Source organism: Amblyraja radiata, chromosome 5 (assembly GCF_010909765.2).
Source record: "Amblyraja radiata isolate CabotCenter1 chromosome 5, sAmbRad1.1.pri, whole genome shotgun sequence".
NCBI classification, from domain to species: domain Eukaryota; kingdom Metazoa; phylum Chordata; class Chondrichthyes; order Rajiformes; family Rajidae; genus Amblyraja; species Amblyraja radiata.
Genome location: NC_045960.1, coordinates 96472162 through 96487383, shown reverse-complemented (window position 1 = coordinate 96487383; position 15222 = coordinate 96472162). Strand labels below are relative to the sequence as shown.

The following is a 15222-nucleotide window of genomic DNA, read 5'->3' as shown; positions in this document are numbered from 1 at the left end:
TTGCATCTCCTGCAGTCGCGGGGGAAAGTAGCTGGGGAGAGCTGGTTTGGGTGGGAAGGGATGACTGACTCCAGGAGTTTGCCGAGGGAGCATGGGGAGAGGCGAGGATCAGGGGAACTCTATCATTGTTGCATCAGGGAAGAGGGGGAGCGAGAGCAGAACTAGGGGACAGAGGGAAGCTGGGATCTATCTATGGCAGCGGGGGGGGGGGGGGACCATATATACGAGGAGGGCATCTCGGATGTCCTACAATGGAAAGGCTAATCTTGGGAGCAGATACAACATTGAGAATGGGGGATAGCGACTTTGCAATAGGTAGTTGACATAGCTGGGGCCCGTACGAGTCCCCATGGCTACACTTTTAACTTAGAGGAAGTGAGAGGAGTGAAAAGAGAAGTTGGTGAAGTTGAGGGCAGGTGGGGGAAAGTGTCAGTAGAGGAAAATTAATAGGATCTCAGGTGGAGGAAGAACCGGTGGGCCTTGAGACCTTTCTGGTGGGGGATGGACGTGTAAAAGGACTGGACGTCCATGGTAAAAATGAGGCAACGGAGTCCCAGAAATTGAAAGTTATTGAAGAGTTGAAGAGGGAGTGTGAGGTGTCTCGGATATAGGTTGTAAGGGACTGGACAAGGGGGGTAGGATGGAGTCAAAGTATTTGGAGATGAGCTCTGTGAGGAAAGAGCATGGAGAAACTGCAGCAGGCAGTGAAGAAAGCGAATGGTATGTTGGCATTCATAGCAAAAGGATTTGAGTATAAGAGCAGGGAGGTTCTACTGCAGTTGTATAGGGTCTGGATGAGACCACACCTGGAGTATTGTGTACAGTTTTGGTCTCCTAATCTGAGGAAAGACATTCTTGCCATAGAGGGAGTACAGAGAAGGTTCACCAGACTGATTCCTGGGATGTCAGGACTTTCATATGAAGAAAGACTGGATAGACTCGGCTTGTACTCGCTAGAATTTAGAAGATTGAGGGGGGATCTTATAGAAACATACAAAATTCTTAGGGGGTTGGACAGGCTAGATGCAGGAAGATTGTTCCCGATGTTGGGGAAGTCCAGAACAAGGGGTCACAGTTTAAGGATAAGGGGGAAATCTTTTAGGACTGAGATGAGAAAAACATTTTTCACACAGAGAGTGGTGAATCCCTGGAATTCTCTGCCACAGAAGGTAGTGGAGGCCAGTTCATTGGCTATATTTAAGAGGGAGTTAGATGTGGCCCTTGTGGCTAAAGGGATCAGGGGGTATGGAGAGAAGGCAGGTACAGGATACTGAGTTGGATGATCAGCCATGATCATATTGAATGGCTGTGCAGGCTCGAAGGGCCGAATGGCCTACTCCTGCACCTATTGTCTATGTTTCTAAACAATGGGTCTGTCAGGGCAGACCTGTTTGTGGATTTAGGGGAGTAGATAGAAGCAGGCAGTGGGGCTGGGGAACAATAAGGTTGGAGGCTGCGGAGGGGAGTTTGCCAGAGGTGAAGTTGTTCCAACATTTTGTGGTTTACACAGCACATTAAGCGGTTCAAAGACAGTGGGAGTGGGAGGGGATCTAGGAAAACAGTAAAGGCCAATGCATCAGCTGTGGCACCAAACAGAGAAAGAAATCAGTATCAAGCAAAATCTTCAACATTTTCTTCATAATCAATAAGAACACCAGCCTCTCGCAGAACAAAAAGCAAATCAAGGGAACACTTGAACAGTGCAAAGCAAGGAACACGTACAGAGATCTTATGGCAAGATTCCTGACACAGCTAAAAAATAAACTGCACTCAAATCCCTCAGAAATTTGCAGCCAAGCAATGTAATAGAGGTTCAGGCTTAAAAACATGCCTGGTTCAACCACAGAATTTGCAGAGAACATTAAATTAGCAATGAGATGGACACTGAGGAAAACGGTGATGGATTGCAGAGAACAGTTATTGGAACTGTCACTGGTAGAGCACGCGCGCTACTTTGCTGCGCATGGCTGGCATACAAACTAAGATTGCATTTACTGATGGTCAAAAACCACAGAGGCTACAAATTTGAAATAACAGACAGAATGTGGGGGAAATGCTCAGCAGGCCAGGCAGCATCTGCGGAGAGAGAAACAGGGTAAACCTTTCAGATGAGTAACCGGTAAAAGTGAAGAAATTGTTGGTTCTAAAGCCCCAGTCCCACTGTATGAGGTAATTCACGAGTTCTCCCGAGTTTTCCCATGATTCGAACTCGGAGAATGTCCGTAGCGGGTCCGTAGGAGTTCGTGGATGTCTCGTCATAGGCTCGTAATGCTAACTGTAGGTACTCGGGACATCCGGTAAACTCGTGACGTTTTTTCATCCCTGCAAAAAATGTCCACGAGTAAAAGAATACTCGTGATGAAAAAAATGGTTACTTTTTACACCTACCGTTAGCATTACGAGCCGCTACGAGCCGCTACGAGACATCCACGGACCCGCTACGGACATTCTCCGAGTTCGAATCAGGGGAAAACGCGGGAGAACTCATGAATTACCTCGTACAGTGTGACAGGGGCTTAAGTTGGGTAGATTTTGTGGCACAGTGGTGCAGCGGTAGAGTTGCTGCCTTGCAGCACCAAAGACCTGGGTTTGATCCTGAGTTTGTACATTCTCCGTGTGATTGCACGGGTTTTCGCCGTGTACTACAATTTCCGCCCATATTCCTGAGGCGTGCAGGTTTGTAGGTTACTCCGGCATTTTGTCTACCTGCTTTGACCCACCTGATGATGGACTACCATGGAAGCATTAAAGGAGCATCCTTGCCACACAGTGGCGCTGGTTCCATTCGGTGGATCACGTCCTTGTTGGGGATCAAATGCTGCTCTTGGCAGTAACACCTTCATCCGGTGAACAAAGAGAAAGGGTTCTCTTCTGATCTTGACATTACCACTTTGTGGTGAATTACAGGAAGCAAATGGACTGTGGATCCAGAGCCACCAGGAACTAACCTGCCATTACTTTAATGTATTCCTCATCACCAGCAAGAGAAAGGAATCGTTCAAACAATTATCTCTGAGTGAGGAGATGGAAACTCAACTCTGGTCTGTCACACACTCCTATGTTCTATCCTCAGTGCACTTACTTCCCTAACAGCCATAAGCAACCAGTTAACCTGGCTTTATATCCTGCACAAGGCACACTGTGTTCTGTTCTCCCATTAATTCTGGGTCACAAACTGAAAACCATTCAAGCACAATGCCACAGATAATATTGTTCCATTAGAGTTTCAGTGTGAAGATTATGTTGCAAATCACAATGCAAATATATGACTTAGTTGTTTGGGAATTTTCTTCAGTGGCGGCACAGTGGCACAGTGGCACAGTGGTAGAGTTGCTGCCTTGGTTCAAGACCTGGGTTCGATCCTGACTGCAGCTGCTGTCTGTACGGAGTATTTACGTTCATCCTGTGACAGTGTGGGGTTTTTCTGGGTGCTCTAGTTTCCTCCCACAATCCAAAGACAAAATTGGTTTTGGTAAAATTGTAAATTGTCCCTAGTGTGTACGATATGGGGTATGGGGTGATCGCTGGTTGGCACGGAGTTGGTGTGCCGACGGGCCTGTTTCCACTTTGTATCTCTAAAGTTCATCAGAAAAATGGTAGCTTTTGTTTTTCTCCCATTTTTCTTAAAACCATCCTAAACGGAACCTGAGATTCTATTTTGTTTGTTCAAAAGTTTAGATGACCTTTATTCATTTACTGGTTCATCTACCGCTTGTTTCATGTATCACACAACAGAGGAGGCCATTCGGCCCATCTAGGCTATGCCAGTCCTCAGAACAATCCCATCATTCCCACTCCCCTGCTTATTTCATGTACATCTATTTTGACACACTTGCAAATCAATTTCCCCAATACTCCCACCAGCCAACTACACTAGTAGTAAGTTATGGTATCCAATGAACCCATCAACCATTACATGGTTATTTCTGCCATAGATCCAATTAAACCCAACTATTCCTGCACTTCACCCATAGCCCGGCGATTTTTTTCAATCTCCAATCCTTTTACAGGGATATGGGACAAAACCATAGAACCCAAGAGAAACCTAAAGGGCCTGTCCCACGAGCATGCGGCTCCATGCGGCAAGCGCGACTGTCCCACGAGCATGCGGCTCCATGCGGCAAGCGCGACTGTCCCACGAGCATGCGACTCCATGCGGCAAGAGCGACCTAACGTGGTCGCTTGAGCCGTACGGCCTCGCGGGGCCGATCCCACTTCGATCGCTGGAGCTGTATGGGGTTGTACGTGCTCCGAAAAACTGACCGTGTTTAAAAATTCCACGCGGCAACGGCCTGCCAGCCCGCAGCTGCCTCAACGCCATATGCACCGCCTCGACGGGCGCGCGCAGCGTCTCGATGCCGTACGCAGTGTCTTGACGCCGTACGTCACGCGCGAACTTCCCGCGGACTTCGCTCGAACTTCACGTCACTCACTCGACCTCCGCGTGGCCTCCGCTTCCGGTTTGGTCGTGCTTGCCGCATGCTGGTCACATGCTCGTGGGACAGGCCCTTAAGCAATCACAGAGAGAACACGCAATCTCCAGCCGCACAGAACCTAGATCAATGGAGCTGTGAGGCATCAGCACTGTCCACTGCACCATTGTGCCATACTTTATCTCTTATTTTAACAGTCGTGGTTTGCATTTTGTTCCTCGAATGGATTCTGTTCACTTCAGCTGTACTTATACTTGAGTTATATCTCATTAATTTAGTTAATAAAAAGGGCACTTAATTAGTTTTCCAAATGAGTACCAGAAGTGAAGATTGTAATGAAGATCTTAATGAATATCTTGATTCATTGATTATACGTCTCATGTATATCAGAGGAAAGCAGAAAAATCCTCTTCTTGCGCATGGCATGCACAGCCTAAAGTTGTAGGTCGACTTGTTCTATTTGATCTATTTGTTTGTGCATGTCGGATTGATTGCGTTAGTCGAAACAGGGTGGACCACGTGAAGGTTGCAATCTCCCACCCCAGCAGAAAAAAAAAGAAAGGAAAAAAAATGAGCAGAAAAATGAGGTGAGATCACAGGAATTAAGGAGAAAAACAAGATTTTTTGAGAATTCGCACACACAAAAAATTGCCAGCTGGACTAACAATATTATGCTGGTATTCATATTCGCGATTTAACACGTAATAGAATGTAGGAAAATATGAAGTTGGAAGGAAGAACAAAAGAACGGAGTCTTATTTAAAAGGAGAAAATCTGCAGATGTGCAGGTCCTTGTGTGCGAAACACAGAAAGCCAGCACACAGGGCAGCCTCATGAAATGGGTAACTTTGTGTAGGGAGGAACTGCAGACGCTAGTTTTCAGCGAAGATAGACACAAAATGAAGGAGTAACTCAGTGGGTCAGACAGCATCTCAGAAGAAAAGTAATAGGTGATGTTCTTCGGGTCGAGACCCTTCTTCAGACTACAGGGGCAGCATTGCTACACAGATAATAGCTCTAGGAAGCAGCTTGCTCTCACCTTCTCAAGGACAGCTAAGGATAGGCAATAAAGGCTGGTCTCGCCAGCAACTCTGCTCCTGCCTATAAAAGCGAACTGTCATCATCAGGTTTTATATTGGCTTTAGACTTGCCCTCCTACATATTACTTTACAGGTGAATGAAAAGCAGGGACTTAGAGCACATCTGTGCAGGACTCTCAGTGGCTCTCCACCAATAAGTGCTCATGCCCAGTCAAATTAATTTGCCATTAACTCCACGTGTGTTAAATCTTCTTAATCAACCTCATAAACGGAATGTCATCAAATGGCTTCAAAAATTCCAAGTGAGTAACTTTCATCTAACGATTTAATTAAGTGTTTCAGAGGGCTGATGAAATATGACAGAAAACAGAGGCAAGGAAGGAAAGACAATGTAATATTTTGAGTTGGATCAAAAGATAGGAGCTGTTCTTTGTTTAATGCTTTGACATAGGGATCTGCAAATACTTATTCTCTCATTGCCACTGTTGTTATTGAGTCGTACAGCACTAAAACAGACCGTTCAACCCTTTGCATCTTTGTCAATCTCAACCACTCATTTGCACTAATCCTACACTAAAATCATTTGTTTTTGATTAATTAAGGGTCGATGGAAACAGGGTCTTCGGCCCACCTATTCCACGCTATCGATCAACCCTTCACACATTTCTTAGCACCCAACTATTTACTGTGTGTGTCTTACCTACCTCTATGACCTACCAAAATGCATTTCCACGGCATTATATTCCATCTGCCAATGCTCTGTCCCACTTTCCATCTGACCTCTATCTTATCTTTGACAACCTTCATTGCTCTAAGTATTCAAGGGGAAGCAGGAAAAGGTTCAAAGGTTACGTTGTGGCTTGACAAATCCTTGGAATGAGAGGGTTGGGCCTCTTGAAAGCTGCTGAAGAAATTGGGTCTCTTCTTTGGAGTTTAGAAGAAAGATGTATGATCTTATGGAAACATATAAGCTGCAGAGGAGGCAAAACAGGGTTGATGTCGATATACTCCATCAGTGGAAGAATGCTGAATGAAGGGACATGGCCACAATTTGAAAGGGGGACCATTTAACACTGAGGTATGTCGGAACTTTATCTTGCAGAGGATGATGAATTTCTAGAATTCACTATCTGGGCAGCTGTGGAGACTGGATCATTGAAGGGTATTTCAAAATTGAAAGGCTACGGGGAACTGATACAGTGGAGGAGACGAGGCCAGTTGAATGTTGGAGCAAGGTTGAAGGACCATGAGGCCTACTCAAGCTCCTATTCTCTCATACGCTAATGATAATCAATGCGGAGCAAGAGCAGCAGCAGCATGGGACGGTTGGACCAAATGGCCCTGCTTCTGTGGTGTGAGCACTTTGCTGTACTTTATGATGCTGGACCATGTACAGGCATTCCCTGACTTACATTATAGGTGTATTACGTAAACTCGCACTAATGGAAGTAATTCTTTAAGCCCACTGACACCAACGTGGTCTCCGCCTCGGAGCTCCCCCCTGGTCTCCGTGCCGGAGCTCCATCGTGGTCTCTGTGTTAAAACCTTCCCCCATGGTCTCCGTGCCAGAGCTCCCCAGTGGTCTCCGTGTTAAAGCCTCCTCCATGGTCTCTGCCTCGGAGCTCCCCCATGGTCTCCGTGCTGGAGCTCCCCCCTGGTCTCCGTGCCGGAGCTCCACCATGGTCTCCGTGTTAAAGCCTCCCCCATGGTCTCTGTGCCAGAGCTCACCCATAGTCGACGCATCAGAGTTCCCACTGGTCTCCACGTCAAATATAAATTTACACCTGCGCAATAGCACTTCTGTTTCCAACTTGTGTAACATCTGACATGCAAGGGTCCACGGGATTTCACCCTTATATAAGTCGGGGAGCGACTGTATTTAGAAATGCAATTAAACCAAGCGCTGTGCAAATGACAGTCGCTGAGGAAAGGTAAAGTGAAAATAACAGAGCAAAGTGGTTTAGTGGCCCGAGCCTGAAAGTGTTCCAGCCCATAATGAACAAATAGACAGTAAAATTGGTTCCAGTTATTTAAGAAGTCACCAGGTTATTTCCACAACCACCGGGCTACTGTTACTCATTGCCAAGGATGTGATTGCTGGAGCCATTTCTACAGGGTTGAGCCACGGGTCAACTTTGAGATTTGGATTTTATTACCAGAGACATCTGCCTCCACGGATGAATGCATTGCATGGCTTTTTTTCCAAGAGAAGCAGGTGAATTCTCAACAGCATCACAGGCAAGGTGTTCATCACCACTGAAACAGGCTAGCTAGCTGTTTAAAGGACCAGGTTCATCTGCATGTACTTAATTCCAGGATACGAGAAGGTTTAGGAAAAATTAAAGGCTTGTGTTTCCACACACCCTCACCTATCCCCATTTATACCCCTTAGGAGGTACAGGGAGTCAATGTAAAGGAGAAGGGAAAGATCATCACATTGCATTCAAGTCAAGTCAGGTCAAGTCAGGTCAAGTCAAGAGAGTTTATTGTCATGTGTCCCAGATAGGACAATGAAATTCTTGCTTGCTGCAGCACAACAGGATATTGTAAGCATAAATACAGACCAGTTCAGTGTGTCTATATAGCATGGACCATATATATATCACATAAATAAACAGATAAAGTGCAATAGGCTGTTATAGTTCAGAGTTTGTTTGATGATGTGTTTAATAGCCTGAACCTGGATGTACCAGATTTCAGGCTCCTGTACCTTCTACCTGATGGCAGCGGAGAGATGAGTGTGTGGTCAGGATGGTGTGGGCCCTTGATGATGTTGGCAGCCTTTTTGAGGCAGTGACTGCGATAGATCTCTTCGATGGTGGGGAGGTCAGAGCCGATGATGGCCTGGGCAGTGGTCACAACTTTCTGCATTCTTTTCCGCTCCTGGACGCTCAAGTTGCCGAACCAGGCCACGATGCAACCAGTCAGCATGCTCTCTACTGTGCACCTGTAGAAGTTCGAGAGAGTCCTCTTTGACATACCGACTCTCCGTAATCTTCTCAGGAAGTAGAGGCGCTGATGTGCTTTCTTTATAATTGCATCAGTGTGCTGGGTCCAGGAAAGATCTTCGTAAATATGCACGCCCAGGAATGTGAAGTTCTTGACCCTTTCCACCATCGTCGCGTTGATATAAACGGGATTGCGGGTCCCCATCCTACCCCTTCCAAAGTCCACAATCAGTTCCTTGGTTTTGCTGGTGTTGAGAGCCAGGTTATTATGCTGTCACCATTTGGTCAATCGGTCGATCTCACTTCTATACTCTGACTCGTCACCATCAGTGATTTGTCCCACAACAGTGGTGTCATCAGCGAACTTGATGATGTAGTTCGCACTATGTCCGGCTACGTAGTCATGAGTATAGAGTGAGTACAGCAGGGGGCTGAACACGCAGCCTTGAGGTGCTGCCGTGCTGATTGTTAAATGTATCCATGACTCTTTATTTAATGAGCTATTTTATATTTTACTTTGCACGATTTAAAAATTATCTACTTTGAGTGAATTGATTCTATTATCTGTCATATCTCTATTTCAAGAACTATGTACATTTAGTAAATTCATCAAGCATTTAAATTGGTCCAAAGTTGTTTGTAGTATTTTATTATCTGTTGTAGCTATGTTTATTGTACTGTTCTTGATTCTGAGGTGGAGGCTAAGGGGGAATAAGGAAATGTCAAGACTAATTTCTGATTAATGTTAATTGTATTAATGAACAAATTGCGGAGTCATATATGGATCATTACATTTTCGGTAAAAAGTTATTTTCAATCCATCAACATCAAGTTATCCTGCTGAAGTCTTACAGTGTACTGCAGATCAGAGCATTTCACTACATTTCTCACAAAGGCACTACAATCCAAATTATTTTGCCAGCAGTCCAGATTCATTTCTAATTAACAGGGTCAGCAGTTACATTGTCTATGCGTTGATTGTAGTCAATATAAACCCACCCACCTGACTGCCTATTGTCATAACACTCAAAGGACTTGTCAATGTCTTGTGTGATACAGTAGGTTGCATGAATGAGAGAATTTCATATCATCTGAGGAAGAAAAGGGTCAAACACATTGATACAATCACAAAGAAATCTCACCAACTCTCTACCTCCGCTGAGACTTGAGGTTCAAAGTATGGAGTCAACCATTCAGGGTTGAGATTATGAGAATTTCACTCACCAGAGTAATGACGAAGAAGGGCTCTGACCTGAAAGGTCACCTATTCCTTTTCTTCAGAGATGCTACCTGACCTGCTGAGTTGCTCCAGCACTTTGTCGGTCAAAATTGCTCCTTGTGTATAGAGCATGTATGGGGTTGCTGCAGAGAAGTAGAGCTGGTGGGAGGTTGGTGGGTGCAGCAATTGGGAGTAAATTGACACAGAAGTTTGGAGAACGTTAGTCTTATATCTAGTGTTGCTTTTCTGGATTTAAATGGTTACAGGTGTACAGAACCCTGTCTGCAAATGTGCATAGTTACAAGGACTAAAGAAGCTGACAAGTTGAAACTAACCGAATCGTGAAAGACTTGGATGTGGAGAGGATGTTTCCACTAGTGGGAGCGTACATGACCAGAGGCCACAACCTCAGAATAAAAGGACGTATCTTGACAAAGGAGATGAGGAATAATTCCTTTAGGCAGATGTATGTGGAATTCATTGCCACAGACAGCTGTCGAGGACATCAATGGATATTTTTCAGTTGAAGATTGACAGATTCTTGATTTGTAAGGGTGTCAGAGGTTATGAGGAGAAGGCAGGAGAATGGGGTTGAGAGAGAAAGATAGATCAGCCATGATTGAATGGCAGAGTAGACCTGCTGGGCCAAATGGCCTAATTCTGCTCCTAGAACCTATGAACTCATAAATTGTTGCATGTCCTGGCTGCCGTCAATGTTTGGGCTGAAAATGTTCAGTGTTTTCTGCGCTATATTGCCACGGTATTTCATTTTTAAATAAATCTTGATAATGGAGTCAAACCCTCTGGATTTTGAAGAACAAAGAAATGTCATAAAAGTCACACTCAGCAGGTACTTTTAAAAGGTTGAAACTATTTTTTTTTTTAAATATTTCATCAAAAACTGCTGCGTCTGTTAAAACATCTTCTAGTGAATACAAGAAGTACACCGGGGAGAGTCAAACATACCATTTTTACTTTGTTATTGTTTATTGCTGTTTCCCTGGTGCTGTGTTCTATTCAGTAATGGATACTAATCTCAGTCAAAACGTTTTATTAATTTATTAAAATTTGAAAGTAACCAGTAATAACTTTAGTTACATATGCCATGAAGAAGCATCTATATTCACATTCATAGCGGCAACACTCTTTAAATGAGATCACTTTTTTATATATGCAGTACGTTTTTGCTACTGTCTGTTAAAGTTATCAACTAAATCAAATTATTATAAAGAAACAATAGCAGGGATTCCATGAAATGAAGAACTTGCAATGGCACTGAACCATTCAGGACATTCCAAGTTGCTATCAACCCAGGAACCTTGGATCTGAGTAGTTTGTGTCACGAGGTAGATGGTGTGACCCTTGGGCACATCCTTGAATATTTTCCTCTCTCCTCCTGGGAATTTCTTCCTGGGACAGAGATCGGGACAGAGTATCTGCTTCAGAATCTGGGTAAAGTGATAGGTCAAGTTCAAGTGAGTTTATTGTCATGTGTCCCAGATAGGACAATGAAATTCTTGCTTTGCTTCAGCACACAGAACATAGTAGGCATTTACTACAAAACAGATCAGTGTGTCCATATACCGTAATATATATATATATACACACATGAATAAATAAACTGATCAAGTGCAAATAACAGATAATTGGTTATTAATAATCTGAGTTTTGTCCGAGCCAGGTTTAATAGCCTGATGGCTGTGGGGAAGTAGCTATTCCTGAACCTGGTTGTTGTAGTCTTCAGGCTCCTGTACCTTCTACCTGAAGGGAGCAGAGAGATGAGTGTGTGGCCAGGATGGTGTGGGTCTTTGATGATACTGCCAGCCTTTTTGAGGCTGTTTGAGAGATACAGCGTAGAAACAGGCCCTTCGGCCCACCGAGTCCACGCCGACCTGTACACTAGTCATATCCTACGTACTTGGGACAATTTACAGAAAACAATTAACCAACAAACCCGCACATCTTTGGAATGTGGGAGGAGAATGGAGCTCCTGGAGAAAACCCATGCAGTCACAGGGAAAACATACAAACCCCGTACAGACAGCACCCGTAGTCGGGATTGAACCCTGGTCTCTGGCACTGTAAGGCATCAACTCTACCGCTGCGCCACTGTGCCACCCAAAATCAAAGGGGGCTTAAAGAGCACCAATAGATATATCTCCAGTGGTTAGCACCAAGCATATGATATACCAATCAAAAAGCATAAACCTGCAGATGATGAAAATCTAGAGCAGAAACAAAGTTAATATTTTACATCAGAATTGATGAAAAGTCATAGATCTGAAATGTTACAATGTTTCTGCCTCCACGGATGCTGACTGAATTGGTGAGTATCTACAGAATGTTCTGCTTTCTATGTCAGAGTAGAAAACTATGTTAGAGTATCCCATCCTGTTACAACCTAGACCGTTGAACATTGTCGATAATTAGGTATCATCAACATCAATTAAATAAATATTGAAGGAAGAGTGTAATCGACTGAACGCACAATGTAACTTGTTTAGAGATCTGGGCTGGAGATGAATTTCTTGCCAAAAATGTTATCAACAGTCTGAAACATTATGGAGGAGTGCGAGAAGAAGATGAGTATTGAAAAGTGGGGCTTTTCAGCCTCACTTCCCAGCCAGAAGGTCCATGATCCAGGCTGAGGGAGTGTAAGAGCTGCCATTTCTCAGAGAGAAGTTAAACCCAGGTCTAGTTTGCTCTCAGGTTTGCATAACTCGGAGCACTGCCCATAAAAAGATCGGGACGATCTCTTTAATATCTTGACCTGTATTTAGTTCTTAACCTTCGAAATGTAAACTGATTATCTAATCAACATAAGTTAGTCGCAAAATGCTGGAGTAACTCAACGGGACAGGCAGCATCTCTGGAGAGAAGGAATGGGTGACGTTTCGGGTCGAGACCTTTTTTCAGACTCTTATCAACTCTGATCAACATCGCAACTTAGACATTGTGGGCCAAATGGCCTGTTCCTGTGCTGTACTTTTCTATCACACAGCTGCTTGTGAGGACAGACAGGCTACCAACCCCTTCACTCCCTACATCACAACAATGCTTAGTCTTCAGAAATACTTCATCATTGACAAAGTAATTTTGGGCCATGCGGCAGAAGGGGCCATCGGACCCTGGCCATGCCCCGGCAGCAGGCCTACCTCGGCTGCCATGAAACCCGCATTGGAGGGAAGTCCCCAAGCCCGGCCCCTGCTTGTCCCTGAGAACTGGAGAGGACGATGGAGGGAGTCAAATGTATTTTACCTCTTACTTTTACTGCATTTACCCAGCTGTTTCCTAATTTGAGGAAGAACATTCTTGCTATTGAGGGAATGCAGCGTAGGTTCACCAGGTTAATTCCCGGGACGGCGGGACTGACATATGATGAAAGAATGGATCGCCTGGGCTTGTATTCACTGGAATTTAGGATGAGAGGGGATCTTATAGAAACATATAAAATTCTTAATTGATTGGACAGGCTAGATGCAGGAAAAATGTTCCCCATGTTTGGGAAGTCCAGAACCAGGGGTCACAGTTTAAGAAAAGGGGTAGGCCATTTAGGACTGAGAAATTCTCTGTGGAATTCTCTGCCACAGAAGGCAGTGGAGGCCAATTCACTGGATGTTTTCAAGAGAGAGTTAGATATAGCTCTAAGGGCTAACGGAATCGAGGGATATGGGGAGAAGGCAGGTACAGGGTACTGATTCTGAATGATCAGCCATGATCATATTGAATGGCGGTGCTGGCTCGAAGGGCCGAAAGACTTACTCTTGTATCTACTTTCTATGTTTTGAAAAAAGAAAATAGTCTTTAATCTATGCAAGAAAGATATGCTCAGAAAAGTGAATAAGTGGGTTGTCTCTCTTATCCAATAATCAGTAATTTGATTCATTTGAGAACAATACCTAATTATATACTAACCATGGTCAGAGTGAGTATGCCATTAATGTTGCTTAATGTAAATACATTAATGTATATACCATCTCTTAATGTTGCTTTAATTTTTCTCTCCTATTATTTTTCAAAGCAAGTATCAAACTGTACGTGACTAATATAGCCACATCAGCTGCATTTGTTGCACAGTCTGTAGAAATTCTCAGAGTAACTATTGCTGAGTTCCAAGTCGGCTGTGTCAGCGGATGCTAGATTAAAGGAACTGTATGTGGGGTCTGGGGTCTTACCTTCCGCGCCCTCAAAGTTGGCTGCGGGAGGCAACCCCGGATCACAAAGGCTGACTGGTGACCAGGTGAGGTGAGGGACGACGGTTCGCTGAGCGATCCACATTGAGGCAACGGCTGCAACGGGCCTTTATGGCCAGCTGTAGCATGGTCTCAGTAGGCTGTTTCTATCCACTTTGTACTTAATCTGAGATTGTATTTACGTATGGTAATAATTTACTGAACTATGCAAAAAAAAGAATTCCGCTGTTCCTCGGTACATGTGATAATGAAGAAGCATTGAACCATTGATGGCACCTTGAGTACATGAAAGGCAGTGAATACATTTCTTTTTGTCTATCTGTATTTCTTCCTTTCATATATTTGGACTCACTGTGAAGGAAGTGGGATTGCTTCATGAATGGTTCCTGGAAAGTCTTTCAATAAGTGAAAATTCATAAAGGGTAAAAATGCCTTATGGGTTTTTTGAATCACCATATTTCATTAAGTGGATAATGGTGTGCAATTAGCAAAAAATAGATTTCTAACTCAATGACCTCTACCCCGAAGGGCAAAGATGTTATCCATGGTTGATCTATTATCCCTCTGAACCACATTCTCCTGCCTTCTCCCTGTAACCTTTGATACCATTACTAATCAAGAACTTATCAATCTTCGCATTAAAAATATGCAATAACAGCTCCTCCACAGCTGTCTGTGGCAATGAATCCCACAGATTCATCACCCTCTGGCTAAAGAAATTCCTCCTCATCTACATTCTCCATATCATCAGCTTCTTCCAATTTTATTTGTATAGACATATTAATTCCTGCTGTGTTTAGAATTGAGCCAATAATCTTTCCGCCCGTGAAGAGAGAATGGAGCAAGCATCTTGTGACTACCATGTTGATGACAATATTTTGATGAGTTCATGTATTGCTCTCCCTCCAGGGTTATGATGATGGCTATGGAGGAGACTATGATGACCAAAGCTATGATACCTATGATAACAGTTATGCAAGTCAAGTGGAGAGGTGAGTAAAATAAATGGCCAATAGGTCCAACTGAGTTTGATTGCACTATACATTATGTCTCAAAGTTAAGGCGTTTAAAACTGAATAGAACAAATCACAACTTAAATTGTGCAAAATCCCTATTAACTACGTTCAAGTTCAATTTTAAGTGAGTTTATTGTCATGTGTCCCTGATAGGACAATGAAATTCTTGCTTTGCTTCAGCACAACAGAACATAGTAGGCATTTACTACAAAACAGATCAGTGTGTCCATATAACATAATATAAATATATACACACAATATACCGTAATATAAATATATACAAATGTAGAAGGTCAAGTTGGGACAATTACATAGAAACAGGTGGAGGCCATTCAGCCCATCCACCATCTTTTGCCATTGACTATATAATTGC

At 43.8% G+C, this 15222-nt stretch overlaps 1 protein-coding gene across 4 annotated transcripts in view; it reads left to right on the top strand.

The window, feature by feature from the left end:
* The window catches only part of khdrbs2 (KH RNA binding domain containing, signal transduction associated 2), a 329378-nt gene that overhangs the window by 268963 nt on the left and 45193 nt on the right, over positions 1 to 15222 (top strand). For all 4 annotated transcript variants that reach the window (XM_033021867.1, XM_033021866.1, XM_033021864.1 and 1 more), the window contains exon 7: positions 14743 to 14825. In XM_033021867.1, the coding sequence (XP_032877758.1) occupies positions 14743 to 14825 (83 nt within the window). The remainder of the gene's footprint in view (positions 1 to 14742; positions 14826 to 15222) is intronic.